We start from the raw sequence: 16,499 nt of genomic DNA on the forward strand, positions 1-16,499 counted from the left end.
AGAGAACCTCTGTTTAAATAATTAGATTTTTGTTCTGGGATGCCGCTTTTAATTCCCACTTGTGATGATATAATCCGCTTCGATGGAGCTATCATCGTGTGTGGCGGGGTCGCCTCTGACAAAGAGCGAAAAGCTCAGTGGTCTTTACCTGGTAGACCACAAAAAAGCCAGTCCTGCATGTGCACAAGGTGCAAAACTCTGCTACAAAACGCTGCAGCAAGTGCTATGTCAAACCACCTAGCTACCAATGACTACACAAACATGAATTCCATGCTGATATTGAACATTTCACTTCGTTATCGTTGGAGTGTCGGCAGTTCTCTGCATAGCTGCAAAGCGCCTTCAATGGGCTAGCGATCCGGCTGGGTGGCATTGTGGTTAGGGTGGTCTCTACTCACAAACCGTCTGGGTGGCACCGTGGTTGGGGTGGCCTCTACTCACAATCCGTCTGGGTCGCACCGTGGTTGGGGGGGCCTCTACTTAATCTGGCTGGGTGGCACCGTGGTTAGGGTGGTCTCTACTCACAATCTGGCTGGGTGGCATCGTGGTTAGGGTGGCCTCTACTTAATCTGGCTGGGTGGCACCGTGGTTAGGGTGGCCTCTACTCACAATCCGGCTGGGTGGCACCGTGGTTAGGGTGGTCTCTACTCACAATATGGCTGGGTGGCACCGTGGTTGGGGTGGCCTCTACTCACAATCCGTCTGGGTCGCACCGTGGTTGGGGGGGCCTCTACTTAATCTGGCTGGGTGGCACCGTGGTTAGGGTGGTCTCTACTCACAATCTGGCTGGGTGGCATCGTGGTTAGGGTGGCCTCTACTTAATCTGGCTGGGTGGCACCGTGGTTAGGGTGGCCTCTACTCACAATCCGGCTGGGTGGCACCGTGGTTAGGGTGGTCTCTACTCACAATATGGCTGGGTGGCACCGTGGTTAGGGTGGTGTCTACTCACAATCCGGCTGGGTGGCATCGTGGTTGGGGTGGTCTCTACTCACAATCCGTCTGGGTGGCATCGTGGTTAGGGTGGCCTCTACTCACAATATGGCTGGGTCGCACCGTGGTTAGGGTACCTTGATCCACAATCGGAGGGGTTGCCAAACGCAACTGCTGATTTGGAAGTAAGTTCAGGCTATCATCTCTATGGGGGCCGATAAACGATAACAATTATTCTGTGGGTAGACTGGACCCGATCACGGTAATATAGAAATGTCGCCATTGGCCCCAGGGCAACCGAGGCAGATGAGCACCACTCATTTGCTCACGCGAGCAGGGAAACACTGACAAAGCAAAAAAGCCAATTGAACATGGCCTCAGGTCGATATTAGGTAGAGGCCCTGTGGTGTGCGAGTCTTGGGTGAACACCAGGCAGGTTACAGGATGTCTGCTGTCAGCAGCGATCTTCATGAAATCACGCTTCACTCTGCAGTTGACGCCAGGAGCTGGGCTTTATAAGAACGTTAAATTAAATGTATAATCGTGGTGATGAGACTGGCTCACTCCACAGGGACGTGGAATGTTCATCACCGGCTCAGGGCCATCGGTGGGAGGCGAGCACCACTCTCGATGCTTGTTTGCTCGAGCGCGGGAGAAACTTTGAACGGAGAATGCTAATGCTGTACAAGTGTTTACTTACACACTTGACGAATCCAGCTGTCGAATGCAAGTTGCCCCTTGGCAGAGAAAGCAAACGAGGTGACGAATGGAAGGCAAAGTAATATCCGCAACACAAACATTGCTACGCGTCAAGCAGGAAGACCAAAATACACGTGACATTGTTTGCGCGTCGTGAAACATAAAGACAAAGAAATCTAAAATGAGTCTCAAAATACACCCTTGCTTTCTTTAAACACCGAAAAGTAGTTTCAACATAAACTATGTTTAAACGATATATTTATTTATATATGTCATGTCGTCATTTGGACGCAATTATATTTCGCGCCCAAGAAACAAAAGCGACGGGATTTCCATGGCGCGCAAAGGAACGCAAAAACCTCTTCCGTGTGACAGCAAGTCGTGAGGGCTCCACGCGACTCTGTTAATGTTCGTGACCGAGCGGGCGAAGAGGATTATACGCGCAGCGGGCGGAGTGATTCGACCGTCCGTTAATACGTCGCGTTTAACAATGGCAAAGCATTTTGCAAATCGTGCTCTCGTTAAGATTTCAAGAAGCGCTAAAATTTATTTTGGTTACGATGGCAAAAACGTCCCCCCCCCCCCCACAAAAAAACTCGGTTTTTATCAAGGGTAAGGTTTTTTTGTTATTTTGTTATTTTGTTTTAAAAGTTTGATTATCATGAATGTATTTGCTGTTGAATAAGATGTAGCAAGCTTCACTCCACTAATGTTCACGCTCATGGTGTTGGGCTAATCAATACACTTATGATGTTGAGATTATTAACTCTATGCGGAATAATATATGATCTCGGTACATTCTTCACCTTTCTAAATGTACTTTTATTTGTTTTAAGATATAGACTACCCAAGTATAATAACCCTGTAAATATACAAAGTTCATATGAAAAACAACACTGTCACGTGTCGTAGTGTATTTGCAAACTGTACAATATTTGGCAACTTTATATGCATCAGAAACCCTAATGACACCCCTGGGTTATGGATTTAAAAGTCCGTGAACTCATAACCCCTTTACTCCTCCTAAGCGATCCCACATTCAAGAGAACAGCTCAATATACCTCGATCATTCCACAAAACAATAAAAAAACCACCCACTTAATTTATACTTTGCAGCGCCATCACGCAAATTACATAAACTAGTTCTTTCTTTCATAGAATATTTTAATTCTTCTCAGCAAGCAAAAAAAAAATGTACGAATATTTGTTTTATTTAAATATATATTTGCTAAACAAAAAGGGGGATAATAGGAGACCCCCATCGGATTATGAAACAGTGCGTTTACACCATTTACAAATTGACATCTGTAAATTAATACAGAACAAAAACTGAATCAGAACAAAAACTGAATCGATCAACTCAGTTGAGATTTATACCGATTCACCAAAAATTTAAGAGATACACTGACTCATTACAATGTGGATCACTCCAAAAAAAACTATTTCACCTTAACATAGGGTAGTAGTTGTTACTTAAACTCTACATATTTAAGGAGCAAACACATGCGCAAGCATGGAAATGTGGGACGTTCCATTATTTCCTAAGGGGGTCCCGTCTTACCACTGGCTAAATAATCCACCCTCCCCCCCCAAATCCACTGCCAAAACGAACAAAAAAAACATTGCAGCTGTCAAGCATGAAGCAAAGATCCAGTGATTAAAAGGAAACTACCATATTCTTTTCAAAAACATTTACACATTACGATCTTTACATTGCTTTGTCCAGTGTAAGCATCAACACTTTCATTTTAATGGTCAAAAAAGATTATCCAAAGGGGCGCTTCGACGAGCCTCCAACCGTGTATTGCATTTTGTGCCCATGCGTTGACCTTTCCAGAATTTAGATCGAAGAGGAAAGCACGGTAAAGTGAACTCGTGGAGTAGTCTTTCTCATCGGGAGTAGGGGGGGGGGGGCAAGGGGCTGTGTGACGTGTCGCGCAGTGGATACCATGAACCTTTTCACATCGACGCTCGACGACCTCTGCGAACAAACCGATAAAACTCCCCCCCCCCCACACGGTCATTTCTTCTGATGCAATACAAAGTAGTGCTAAAAAGGTCCATTTGAACGAGACCCCCCCAGGGGGGGGGGGGGGGGGGTTCCGTTACTCGGTACGCGACGAGGGCCGAATACGGGATGTTAAAAAATAACCTGGCATCCTCGCTAAGGCCTTTCATTCCATTCCCTCCAAAATTTCTATACGCAGAAAAGTAGGTCTTGTTCGTAACGTGTAACCGAGTACCGTTTTTTTTTATAAACAAATTCAAATAAAAAGCAAGAGAAACACTTTTTTTGCATTGCCGTTGCTGCAGCTGTAAATATATATATATTTTGCGTCCTGGTATTGTATTTTTTTCCCGACACATTTTTCTTGTATTTCTGTATGCGGTGATATTGGTAGTGCCCACATTTTCTGTGCGAGTGGGAGACAAGAGAGAGAGAGAGGAGGAGAGAGAGAGAAAGTGAGCGAGAGAAACACGGAAAAAAATGTGACGTCTGGAAGTCATTATCTGCTCAGCAGCTGCCTCAGGGCTCGCTCGATGTTCATGCGGTGGCCGACGCGCGTCACGCCCAGCTCCACAAAGTCCTCCTTCTCCAGGTTGGGGAGGTGCGTGCCCTCGATCTCGTTGTCCAGAAAGCGCTCCTTGTGCTCGCTGAGGTTCAGGCTGTCGAGCCAGTCCGCCACGTCGTATTTGCTCCACAGGCCGATCGGCTTCTGTGAAAATGGCTTGCCGCCGTCGGCGGCGCCCGCGCCCTGGGCCTTGCTCGCCACTGGATTCGAGTTGAGGCTCGAATTCGCCGCCGCCATCGCCGCCGGGACCTCGTTGGAGTTGACCACGTGGCCGCCGTGGTTCGGGTTAGGGTGTGGCGCAGCCTTTGCGTTCAGGGCCAGCGTTTGCGGGGGGCTGGGTCCCGGTTTTTGGCTGGGAGCCAGACTGAGGTTCGAGTTGGCGACAGCACCCGGCGGCGTTGTTGGAGTGGCGACGTCCGGCCGTGACGAGGAGTTTGGCGACGGCGAATTCGGGGTCCTCGCGACGGTGGACGAGGCCTCGGGGTCGTCTGCTGTCGGTGTTGTTGTGCCCGCGGCGCCCGGTAGCTTCATGATGGGCTGGCTCGTTTTCGGGCGCACGGTGAACGTCGCTCCGAAGGGACCAGCCGGCCTTTGGAGACAAAGCGACAAAGCGATTGCTTGTATTAATAATCACATTCTAGAGCGTGCGACGCTGCCTCCCAATAGCGACGATGAAGATAAGTGCAGTAGAGTTTATATGGCGGCAGAAATTCACTTTTTACATTGTCCTGTGGTGGAATTGCCCTCAGCATCGGCCTATGAAATCTTCAACAGGGACTCTAGGCCAACTGAACTAAGCACCGCCCTGTATAGGTTCTAGTATTGAACGACTTCATTTGTATGGGTAAAGGTGCAGCCCTGCAAATACTCGCACATGCCACTGCTGACGAAAAAAAAAGCTTCCACGAGAGGGAGTGCAGGAGAACCACACTGGAGGGTATCTGGGCTGCTCTTCCATGCATAGCCCTGCGTCTGGGAAAATGTGGACTCTATCCCACTGCAACACAACCTGCTAGTCAACTAAATGTGGTGTACCCATTCCTACTGCTTGGGTGGACAGAGGAGTGGGGGCAAGGGGGAGAGGTAGTGAGGGATATCAGAAATTTGCACCATTGCTTCAACTCCCATGCCGGGAGATAGAACCGGATGCTCACCCCGAGCTCGCATTACTCTTTTGGCGTCCTCTGGTCTAACACCGTTTAAGACGAGGCTCAAAAGAAAGCTGTCTCTGGTGGAAACCAATCAGTTTCAAAGACAATGCATATATTATCAGAGTGTGTTTTTTGTTTGCATTTTGACCACAAGTATTGTGGTTAATGCAGACATGATTCCTTGTAAACGGTTTCAGTTTGGTGTTTTAACAACTTAACACAGCTGTTTTGTTGCCAGACAAAAGGGGAAAACATTCTCATTTAAATGTTGCTGAGGCAAGGTGGCCCTGTGGCTCTATCTGGCCTGGTACTCTAATCAGGGCACCCGCCTCGCACCACTGCGAGGCTGGGAGTTCAAATTCGAATTGGAGCTCAACTCAGCCCGTCGTCCATCTTGGATGAGACAAAATGAGTCAAAAGTGTCCGTTACTGTGGAGAGACTGCTGCCTGTCAACGTAATGTGGAATTTCCACTGCTCGCTGCACACTGCCAGTTGAGATGAGTTGTGCCCAACCAATGTCCCAGCGCAGGGTCACATTTTCGTTTTACTTTTTACACACACACATACACGCACTTATGTAACCATACATCGTAAGTAAACAAATGTTATATATATACATGCTGCCTTGGTGCAATAGTCAGCACACTAAACTTGCCATCCAGAGGTCACCGGTTCGGTCTGATCTCTCGGCGCGGCAGTTTAAACTATGGTGAAATTATCTTAAATCTCACCCCCCCCCCCAGCATGGAAGAGTAGGTCAAACACCATCTACAGAAGTAGGTCAAACACCATCTACAGTAGTTCACACACTATCTACAGGAGTAAGTGAAACAGCATCTACAGGATTAGGTCAAACACCATCTACAGGAGTAGGTCACTAACCATCTACAGGAGTAGGTCACTCACCATCTACAGGAGTAGGTCAAACACCATCTACAGGAGTAGGTCAAACACCATCTACAGGAGTAGTTCACACACCATCTACAGGAGTAAGTGAAACACCATCTACAGGAGTAGGTCAAACACCATCTACAGGAGTAGGTCACTCACCATCTACAGGAGTAGGTCAAACACCATCTACAGGAGTTGGTCACTCACCATCTACAGGAGTAGGTCAAACACCATCTGCAGGAGTAGGTCAAACACCATCTACAGGAGTAGGTCAAACACCATCTACAGGAGTAGGTCAACACCATCTACAGGAGTAGGTCACACACCATCTACAGGAGTAGGTCAAACACCACCCACAGGAGTAGGTCAAACACCATCTACAGGAGAAGGTCAAACACCATCTACAGGAGTAGGTCACTCACCATCTACAGGAGTAGGTCAAACACCATCTACAGGAGTAGGTCACTCACCATCTACAGGAGTAGGTCAAACACCATCTGCAGGAGTAGGTCAAACACCACCCACAGGAGTAGGTCACTCACCATCTACAGGAGTAGGTCAAACACCATCTACAGGAGTAGGTCAAACACCACCCACAGGAGTAGGTCAAACACCATCTACAGGAGTAGGTCAAACACCATCTACAGGAGTAGGTCACTCACCATCTACAGGAGTAGGTCAAACACCATCTGCAGGAGTAGGTCAAACACCATCTACAGGAGTAGGTCAAACACCATCTACAGGAGTAGGTCAACACCATCTACAGGAGTAGGTCACACACCATCTACAGGAGTAGGTCAAACACCACCCACAGGAGTAGGTCAAACACCATCTACAGGAGAAGGTCAAACACCATCTACAGGAGTAGGTCAAACACCATCTACAGGAGTAGGTCACACACCATCTACAGGAGTAGGTCAAACACCATCTACAGGAGTAGGTCACTCACCATCTACAGGAGTAGGTCACACACCATCTACAGGAGTAGGTCAAACACCATCTACAGGAGTAGGTCACTCACCATCTACAGGAGTAGGTCAAACACCATCTACAGGAGTAGGTCAAACACTATCTACAGGAGTAGATCACACACCATCTACTGGAGTAGGTCAAACACCATCTACTGGAGTAGGTCAAACACCATCTACAGGAGTAGGTCAAACACCATCTACTGGAGTAGGTCAAACACCATCTACAGGAGTAGGTCAAACACCATCTATAGAAGTAGGTCAAACACCATCTACAGGAGTAGATCACACACCATCTACAGGAGTAGATCACATACCATCTACAGGAGTAGGTCACTCACCATCTACAGGAGTAGGTCAAACACCATCTACAGGAGTAGGTCAAACACCATCTACAGGAGTAGGTCAAACACCATCTACAGGAGTAGGTCACTCACCATCTACAGGAGTAGGTCGCACACCATCTACAGGAGTAGGTCACTCACCATCTACAGGAGTAGGTCAAACACCATCTACAGGAGTAGGTCACTCACCATCTACAGGAGTAGGTCAAACACCATCTACAGGAGTAGGTCACTCACCATCTACAGGAGTAGGTCAAACACCATCTACAGGAGTAGGTCAAACACCATCTACAGGAGTAGGTCAAACACCATCTACAGGAGTAGGTCAAACACCATCTACAGGAGTACGTCAAACACCATCTACAGGAGTAGGTCAAACACCATCTACAGGAGTAGATCACTCACCATCTACAGGAGTAGGTCAAACACCATCTACAGGAGTAGGTCAAACACCATCTACAGGAGTAGGTCAAACACTATCTACAGGAGTAGGTCAAACACCATCTACAGGAGTAGGTCAAACACCATCTACAGGAGTAGGTCAAACACCATCTACAGGAGTAGGTCACACACCATCTACAGGAGTAGGTCAAACACCATCTACAGGAGTAGGTCACTCACCATCTACAGGAGTAGGTCAAACACCATCTACAGGAGTAGGTCAAACACCATCTACAGGAGTAGGTCAAACACCATCTACAGGAGTAGGTCAACACCATCTACAGGAGTAGGTCACACACCATCTACAGGAGTAGGTCAAACACCATCTACAGGAGTAGGTCACACACCATCTACAGGAGTAGGTCAAACACCATCTACAGGAGTAGGTCACACACCATCTACAGGAGTAGGTCACTCACCATCTACAGGAGTAGGTCAAACACCATCTACAGGAGTAGGTCACTCACCATCTACAGGAGTAGGTCAAACACCATCTACAGGAGTAGGTCAAACACCATCTACAGGAGTAGGTCAAACACCATCTACAGGAGTAGGTCAAACACCATCTACAGGAGTAGGTCACACACCATCTATAGAAGTAGGTCAAACACCATCTACAGGAGTAGATTACACACCATCTACAGGAGTAGATCACATACCATCTACAGGAGTAGGTCACTCACCATCTACAGGAGTAGGTCAAACACCATCTACAGGAGTAGGTCAAACACCATCTACAGGAGTAGGTCAAACACCATCTACAGGAGTAGGTCACTCACCATCTACAGGAGTAGGTCGCACACCATCTACAGGAGTAGGTCAAACACCATCTACAGGAGTTGGTCGCACACCATCTACAGGAGTAGGTCAAACACCATCTACAGGAGTAGGTCACTCACCATCTACAGGAGTAGGTCAAACACCATCTACAGGAGTAGGTCAAACACCATCTACAGGAGTAGGTCAAACACCATCTACAGGAGTAGGTCAAACACCATCTACAGGAGTAGGTCAAACACCATCTACAAGAGTAGGTCAAACACTATCTAAAGGAGTAGGTCACACACTATCTACAGGAGTAGGTCAAACACCATCTACAGGAGTAGGTCAAACACCATCTACAGGAGTAGGTCAAACACCATCTACAGGAGTAGGTCAAACACCATCTACAGGAGTAGATCACTCACCATCTACAGGAGTAGGTCAAACACCATCTACAGTAGTAGGTCACTCACCATCTACAGGAGTAGGTCAAACACCATCTACAGGAGTAGGTCAAACACCATCTACAGGAGGTCACACACCATCTACAAGGGCTCTGTAGAAACCATTACAGCGGACGCCCTTCCATCAGCAGCGGTGGGAGTAAGAATTCGACAAGAATGTGACCTGTTTTACAAGTGAACGCGTGCGTATGTGGACACTCGCGTCTTCGCATAGCCGAACCACAACGCACCCACGAGGCCGCAAATCACAGCCGCTCACAATTCACAGGGGTGAGATGTTAACTACCTCGCCTGGTATACAGGAGGTCGTGGGTTCGATCCCAACCCTGACGCATGTATATTGGAGTGTGCGTGCCTCTCTCCCCGCGGTCGTGTGGATTTTTCTCTGGGTCCTCCGGTTTTTCCCTCCACATTTAAAATCAACATGCGTTCAGAGCATTTGGCTGCTGATATACATTTTCACTCGATAAGCCACTTCATTGAGATATCATTTGTGATAACCAGGTCGCTTCTGAAAAATAACTAGATAGCTCAGTGGGCCTTACCTGGTAAAATAAAACAGTTTAGGTTTGAATTGTTTCGTCTTCGGCCACTCTAACAATGGCGTTCTCCCTCGCAATCGACAGGACGCGGCGCTTCCACCCCGTCCCACTGGCAGCGGCGTCGGCGGCGGTGCCCGCAGGAGGTGCCGGTGGTGGGCAAGGGGGCCAGGAAAGGGGGCAAAAATGCAGACTGCGCTTTGCTGCTGCCCCGGCTTGGCTGCGTCGGTTTTTATTCATTTATGTATTGCCTCTTCCGCTGCTACTGCTGCTGCTGCTGTTTAAAAATGACATCAGACTTTCAAAAGAGAACATAACGAACGCACGGCCCAACCCAGGGCACGAGCATCGCCGCTGGGCAGCCAACTGCCGCCGTCACACTTTCCGCAGCGCAAGCCAAGCAAGGCAGATTTTTTTTTTACATTAAAAACGTAACTGCTGTGAATATACTAATATTGATAGGTTGCTCTTGTTATTATTATACACACAGGTATTACTTCGTAGATGTTATCGTGACCAAATGCATCACGCTCGGGTTACTGCACTCGTAATTTCTCTATAAAGCCCCCCCCCCTCCCCGCAAACAGACGAATGTCACGTCACGCTGAGAAGCGACCCTGTTGGATGACACAAAACTATTTATGGTAATTGTGAGTCCCTTTATCTAGCCAGAAAACAAATCCTCACTCAGTCTCACAACTCTTTCGCTAAGCGGCAGTTGTTCGTCCAATTAATTTCCGGAGTACTTTTAAACTAAACTACTTTTATTTTACCAGGTAAGGCCCACTGAGCTATATAGCTCTTTTTCAGATGCAACCTGGCCACAAACGATATATCAACGAAGTAACTCATTACATGGAAATGTATAGCAGGTCAAATACTCTGAACGCACGTTGATTTTAAATGTGGAGGGAAAAACAGGAGGACCTGGAGAAAAATCCACACAACAACGGGGAGAGAGAGAGACACGCAAACTCCAAATATACAGGTGCCAGGGTCTGGATTGAACCCATGACCTCCTGTATACCGGGTGAGGTAGTTAACATCTCACCACAGAGGGGCACCGAGGTGCCTGGAAGAAATCCCACAGATCCAAGGGGATGTTGACCTATGTTGCTGTACTGCCTCTCGGAGGCACCCAGTTGCCTTGCAGGTGGGGTGTCTCCAGCACATGATGTTCACATGATCCACTAACCCCACCTAAATGTTTCTGGATTATAGGTGAACATCACCATATTTGCTTTTGTGCGCATGAATATTATGCATATGGAAGGGGGTGAAAGTAGGGGGCGGTTCAGAGCCTGGAATAAAAGCTATTTAATAAAAAAAAAAATGTATAACTCTAGGTTTACTTATCGGCGAGCTGAAGCGATAATTATTGGCGCATCAAACGCTCGTACACCATGTGACAATTAAATTTGTTTGGCTGTGTCAGGTGCTGCAGGGTTCTTAGCGACGCAGCTTTGGCCAGATCATTATGTAGTCTAACCCCTCCACCCCCCCAAAAAAACAATGATGAATCACATTGAACCTAACGCTGCAAGACCAAAATAATCCGTCAGATCTCAGGCTTGAACAACCGCTGCTGCTATTGCACTTTGCCGGCAATAGGGGGTCGTAGTGTCCTCCACATCGCCGACGAGTGCGCGAATCCACGCACACGCTGGCGGCATTGCTTGCAATCCACACATCTTAACACGTCGGCGGCTTTCGCGAACCTATATTATCCATAATAACGTTTTTTTGGGGGGTTAGATCGTGTAAATATAAATGTGTCGTTAACCCTACCACCAGCATCCGACACAGTAAATTCCGGAAGGTTTGTCACCTTAACAAAACGTGCCAATTGGTTACTACTTCAGCACACCGTTTGTTTTGGAGAGTAAACCCACAACATTTACATTTTGAGTACGACGTTACACTCGTCATTACAACCAGCTTCTTCAGGCACATTTTCGCTGGTCATTACAACCAGCTTCATCAGGCAAATTTGCCAGAATTCTGGCAAATCGGCTGATGTTTATGTCATCTAACCCAAAAATAAGCTTTAATATGAGAAAAAAAATATATTTTCAATCCGCACAGCGTCTATCGCCTCCTTGGATTTGTTGAATTACCTTAACATTCAACTCCGACACATATAGTTGCCCCCCCCCCCCCACCATGCCACACAAAAGAAAGAGAGACTGAGACAGCGTCCAGCAGGCCAGCCAGTGACTGGCAGTTGTCCGTGGCTCCTGAGCAGAGAGAGGTTAGAAGCTGGCTTTTAAAGCCGCAAGTTCTTTAGTGACCAGAGTTGGCCAAGAGATCTCTCCGTGCAACTGAGATGAAGACTTCCACATTATTGAGGTGGCCCAAGTAAACGTGGCTAGTAGTGCCGCCTTGCCGCGCGTGGTGCCCGTGTGCGTGGAGTGCGGAATTCGGTTTTGTTGTTTCTATGGCTTTGGTTTCAGACGATTGATTTTGGGGAGGGGGGGGTCAGAACATTTGTGCGGACGGATTAGGAACGGTGGTTCAACAGAGAGACAAAACTTGTTTGGGAGCAGGTTGTGTGGCAAAAGTGACGCTAAACAATTTCATGCGCCGTCCGCCTCCAGTCACCACCCATTGGACTGCACGCTTCTGATTACGCAACAAAAGCATGACAATGTGGGGGGAGGCGGAGGCAATATAATTGACGTTCGTGTCTGTGATGGAAATGTAAATTATACTGTACAAACAATAATACTGGTAGGAACCTCCTGGTTACACCGGCCTACAGGGGATTATTCTGTCTGTCTGTCCTGCATCCAAAAATGACAGGGGTGGGGCTGGGTGGAGAGGGGCTGGGTGGGGAGGGTGGGGAGGGGCTGGGTGGGGGGTGGGAGGGGTGGGGCTGGGTGGGGTGGGGCTGAGTGGAGTGGGGCTGAGTGGGGTGGGGCTGAGTGGGGTGGGGCTGAGTGGGGTGGGGCTGAGTGGGGTGGGGCTGAGTGGGGTGGGGTTGAGTGGGGTGGGGCTGAGTGGGGTGGGGCTGAGTGGGGAGGGGCTGGTCACCCCGTGGGTGCCCTTATAAAACTCAACGTTTAACCTACTCACGCCGGCTTGTGCCCGCCCTCACAGTCGGCCATATTTGCGGAATACACCACGACGCCGTTGACCCTGGCCATCGACCAAGCAACCCAACATTCCAACCAGCTCCATCCGCAGGAATGTGTTAATGCCCACAAGCTGCGAAGTCAGAGCATCTCCCTGCTCACAGAGCGTGGAGCAGTCTCATCACCTCCATTGATCTCCATGGGTTCAGTTTCATGAACTTCACGAGTCTTTTTCTTTTTACCAGGTAAGGCCCACTGAGCTATGTAGCTATTTTTAAGAAGCGACCTGGCCACAAATGATAGCTCAACGAAGTGGCTTATCATCATGTGGAAATTTATAGCAGCCAAATACTCGAAACGCACATTTTGAAATGTGGAAGGAATAACCAGAAGACCAGTGAAAAATCCACGCGATCACGGGGAGAACATGAAAACTCCAAGTATACAGGCGTGAGAGTCGGGATCGAACCCACGACCTCCTGTATACCAGGCAAGGTAGTTAACATCTCACCAACGTGGCTCCCAACATGTTTCCAAGGTCGGAGACAGTTTCTCTTGAGGACATCTACTTTTAATGGGTGGATGCCCAGATTTGAACCCAGGAACACAGCCATGCTTGGCCCAGTGTTCTGACGCAATGTTTGCTTACCTAACCACATCTAGGACATCGAGTGTTGACTTGCCAGAGTGGTACCTATTTTATTAACTTCAAAAGAATAATGGGTTGGTTCGACTTCAGACAAATATTTCAATCAAGTATTCTTATGAATCTAAAACCAAACGCTTTGTTATTTTTCCAGGTAAAGCCCACTGAGCTATATCGCTATTTTTAAGAAGCGACCTGGCCACAAATGATAGCTCAACTAAGTGGCTCATTATGTGAAAATTTATAGCAGCCAAATACTCTAAACACATGTTGGAGAAAAATGTGGAGAGAAAAATGTGGAGGGAAAAATGTGGAGAGAAAAACTGAAGGACCAGGAAAGAAATCCAAATGATCACGGCAAAATCATGCAATCTCCAAATGCACAGGTGTAGTGTATAACTCGGAGACACTAACAGTAGGAGGCACTATATTTATTATGGCCTTCACAGGGACAAGAGGTAACTATGCTAGGGTCAGGACAGCTAACAGGCTGCCTGACCAACGACGCCGACGAGGTAAAGATGGTGACGAGGCCTCCAGCAGCACGACGGTTCCACTCCAAGCAACAGTCCCGAACCCTCGCTCGGGGTCTTTCCTTGATACACCCAGCGTGGCCTCGCTCCGCCTTCGACACACGCCCCCCCTCTAGAACCCACCAGAAGGTTCCGGGGCTTTACCACACGTATCCCCTCTGTCCCCCTTGCCTCACATCCCTCTCTCCGGCTCATAACGTCCTGCTGGCAGACAGGGCTACTACACCTCCGATCCCCTTCTGTGCAGGCAACCAGCGCTATGCGCCAGTGACCCAATTCCACGTCACTACACAGGCACCGTCAGGGTCAGGATCGAACCCACAGACTCCTGCACACCAGGTGAGGGAGATAACATCTCGCCACCGTGGCAACCCTAACCAGTGAGACACCCGGCCAAATTTCTCACAAGCTCAGAATATTAAATGCATGATACATCAATGTGGAATATTATTATCAAACACTGTTCGAATTTTCATCGAGTCAAGCCAGCTGGTTGGAAATGAATATGAACATGTAATTATTGCACATAGCATCTGCATGACACCAGTACAAACGCTCTTGAAAAGTGGGGAAACGTTTGACACAACAAAGACACAGCTCCTGGCAACAACCCAAAAGGCGTGAGCCATTGTCAGTGTTAGTTTACAATCTGCTATCTTAATGAAGTACTGTAACACAGTCAGGAGAGGGTGAATTTCCACGACCACCACCACCAAGATTCCACACTTTTTTCCAGTAAAGTGAATGGTTATGGTTTGTTAGGGTTTCACCCATTTGGTTAGATGGGATGTGGATGGAGTAAAAGAGAGTAAATACCCACACTGCACCCCACCGCTGCAAGTGATGTGCCGACACGTTACCTACTGCCGCACATTTCTCTGTGACCTCTCAATACTTTCATGCTTGTGCTGGGGAATGACGCAGGGCTTTGAATGCCTTTACCCTGCAATAAACCCCCGTTTGAAGGCAACTGCGTATCTTGTTTAACTCAGTGTTATTAAATGTAAAAAAGAAGCATTCTGTATGAGATTTGTGTTTTTCACCGAGGTGCCATCGGGTCAACAATGGCCTAACAACGCGCGTCTTGGGCTCACGTGTTGTTTGTAAAGCATCCAGCAGCTGCCCTTGCTGCGTGGTTTTCAGTTTTACAGCTAAGCCACAGTGCAAATAAAAACACGTCCCAGCAGGATTCACATCCAAAACCAGTTACCGCAAATGGCCCCATCGGTGGTATTTAATGCTCGAGTTGAAGCTGCAAGTCAGCAAGTCCCTCGCGAAATGTTACATAACTATTGAGAGAGGAATACCATAATGCCCTCTCTCTTGGCTAAGTAAGATTTTAGCAGCTGGCATAACTGACAGCGAAGAGGTCATCGCATTCAATGTCAATTGCATCCCGCTACAACATACGCAGCGTCAGCTACAGCAGGAGCAGCATCATCATCAAATCCACCAGCATGTTTTCAGAGGCGGCTGAAGGCTGCTCTCATCCATTTCGTTGGGCCTACGAGGAACGTCGGAGCCTGGACTCCGCAGAGCCCCCGAGTCGCGACCGTCAAAGCCTTTTCACGAATGTGTGCATTGCTACCGTTGACGTCATCACACCTGTCCATCGCTTCCTTCCTCATGCCAGATCCCGCAACTGTTGTTAGCTAACACCGGACCTCCAAGGCTGGCTTTCACAACATCTCATCATCAGGCTTCAGCACTTACCCTTGGGCCTGACCTCTGCGTGCCACCACAGCACCTGCGCTTCTCTACGCTGCACACCTATGAGCAAGGACGTCACCAAGAGGGTCCTCTCCGGTGTTTGGCAGCGGGTTTTTCTCTCTCCACATTGTTTAAACCCACACGTTTCGTTTGCAAAAGAAGCAAGCGTTTTAATGTGGTCTCAACTGGTTGTTAAAGCCGGTCCAGTGCATTGTTGTTTATAGCTACCAAAAGGCTTAATTTATTTATTTAAAATATGCCCAACAATACACCCCAGCACCATTGCTTCTAATGCAACAGCCAATTGTTTGGCTGCATGTACAATGCATACCGTTAAGTGAATTTTTTACCTTATTGCAGCTATCGTGGCTATGAATTGAGTGTGTGCCTGCGTGTGTGTGTGTATGCATGTGGATTTTAGTAGTCACGCTATTGGTAGGGTCTCTGTTAATTTTGGTTTAGCAGCCATCATTGAAAAGGTCCTGGATTTTGTTGTTGTATGTGGTTTTATCCATGATGAAAGTGGCATTTCCCTTGTCGGCTGACAGGATGACAATATTACCTCTCTTTTTTAAGTCATTCATAAAATAAATAATAGTCATCTATAAAAGAGATAATCACAGTGGGATGTGAATTATCTAAAATATATATATTCACGTTTATATAAATGTGCTGTGGGTAATTCTTTTACAGGCAGCACGCTTGACAACGGTGTCACGTCCTCATCATTAATGTCAACTTCGCCAGTCGCCCTCTTCGCCAATTCACGAAGC

The 16,499-nt window shown here is 47.8% G+C and overlaps 1 protein-coding gene across 3 annotated transcripts in view; it reads right to left on the reverse strand.

Annotated features, from left to right (window-relative positions):
* Window positions 1–1,870: 1,870 nt before the first annotated feature.
* Window positions 1,871–16,499, reverse strand: part of LOC144722949 (SH3 and multiple ankyrin repeat domains protein 2-like) — a 679,767-nt gene continuing 665,138 nt past the window's right edge. For all 3 annotated transcript variants that reach the window (XM_078601389.1, XM_078601386.1, XM_078601388.1), the window contains exon 22: window positions 1,871–4,791. In XM_078601389.1, the coding sequence (XP_078457515.1) occupies window positions 4,137–4,791 (655 nt within the window). In that variant the 3' untranslated portion in view covers window positions 1,871–4,136. The remainder of the gene's footprint in view (window positions 4,792–16,499) is intronic.

The sequence above is a fragment of the Lampetra planeri genome, chromosome 16 (genome assembly GCF_965212315.1).
Source record: "Lampetra planeri chromosome 16, kcLamPlan1.2.h2, whole genome shotgun sequence".
Lineage (NCBI taxonomy): Eukaryota > Metazoa > Chordata > Hyperoartia > Petromyzontiformes > Petromyzontidae > Lampetra > Lampetra planeri.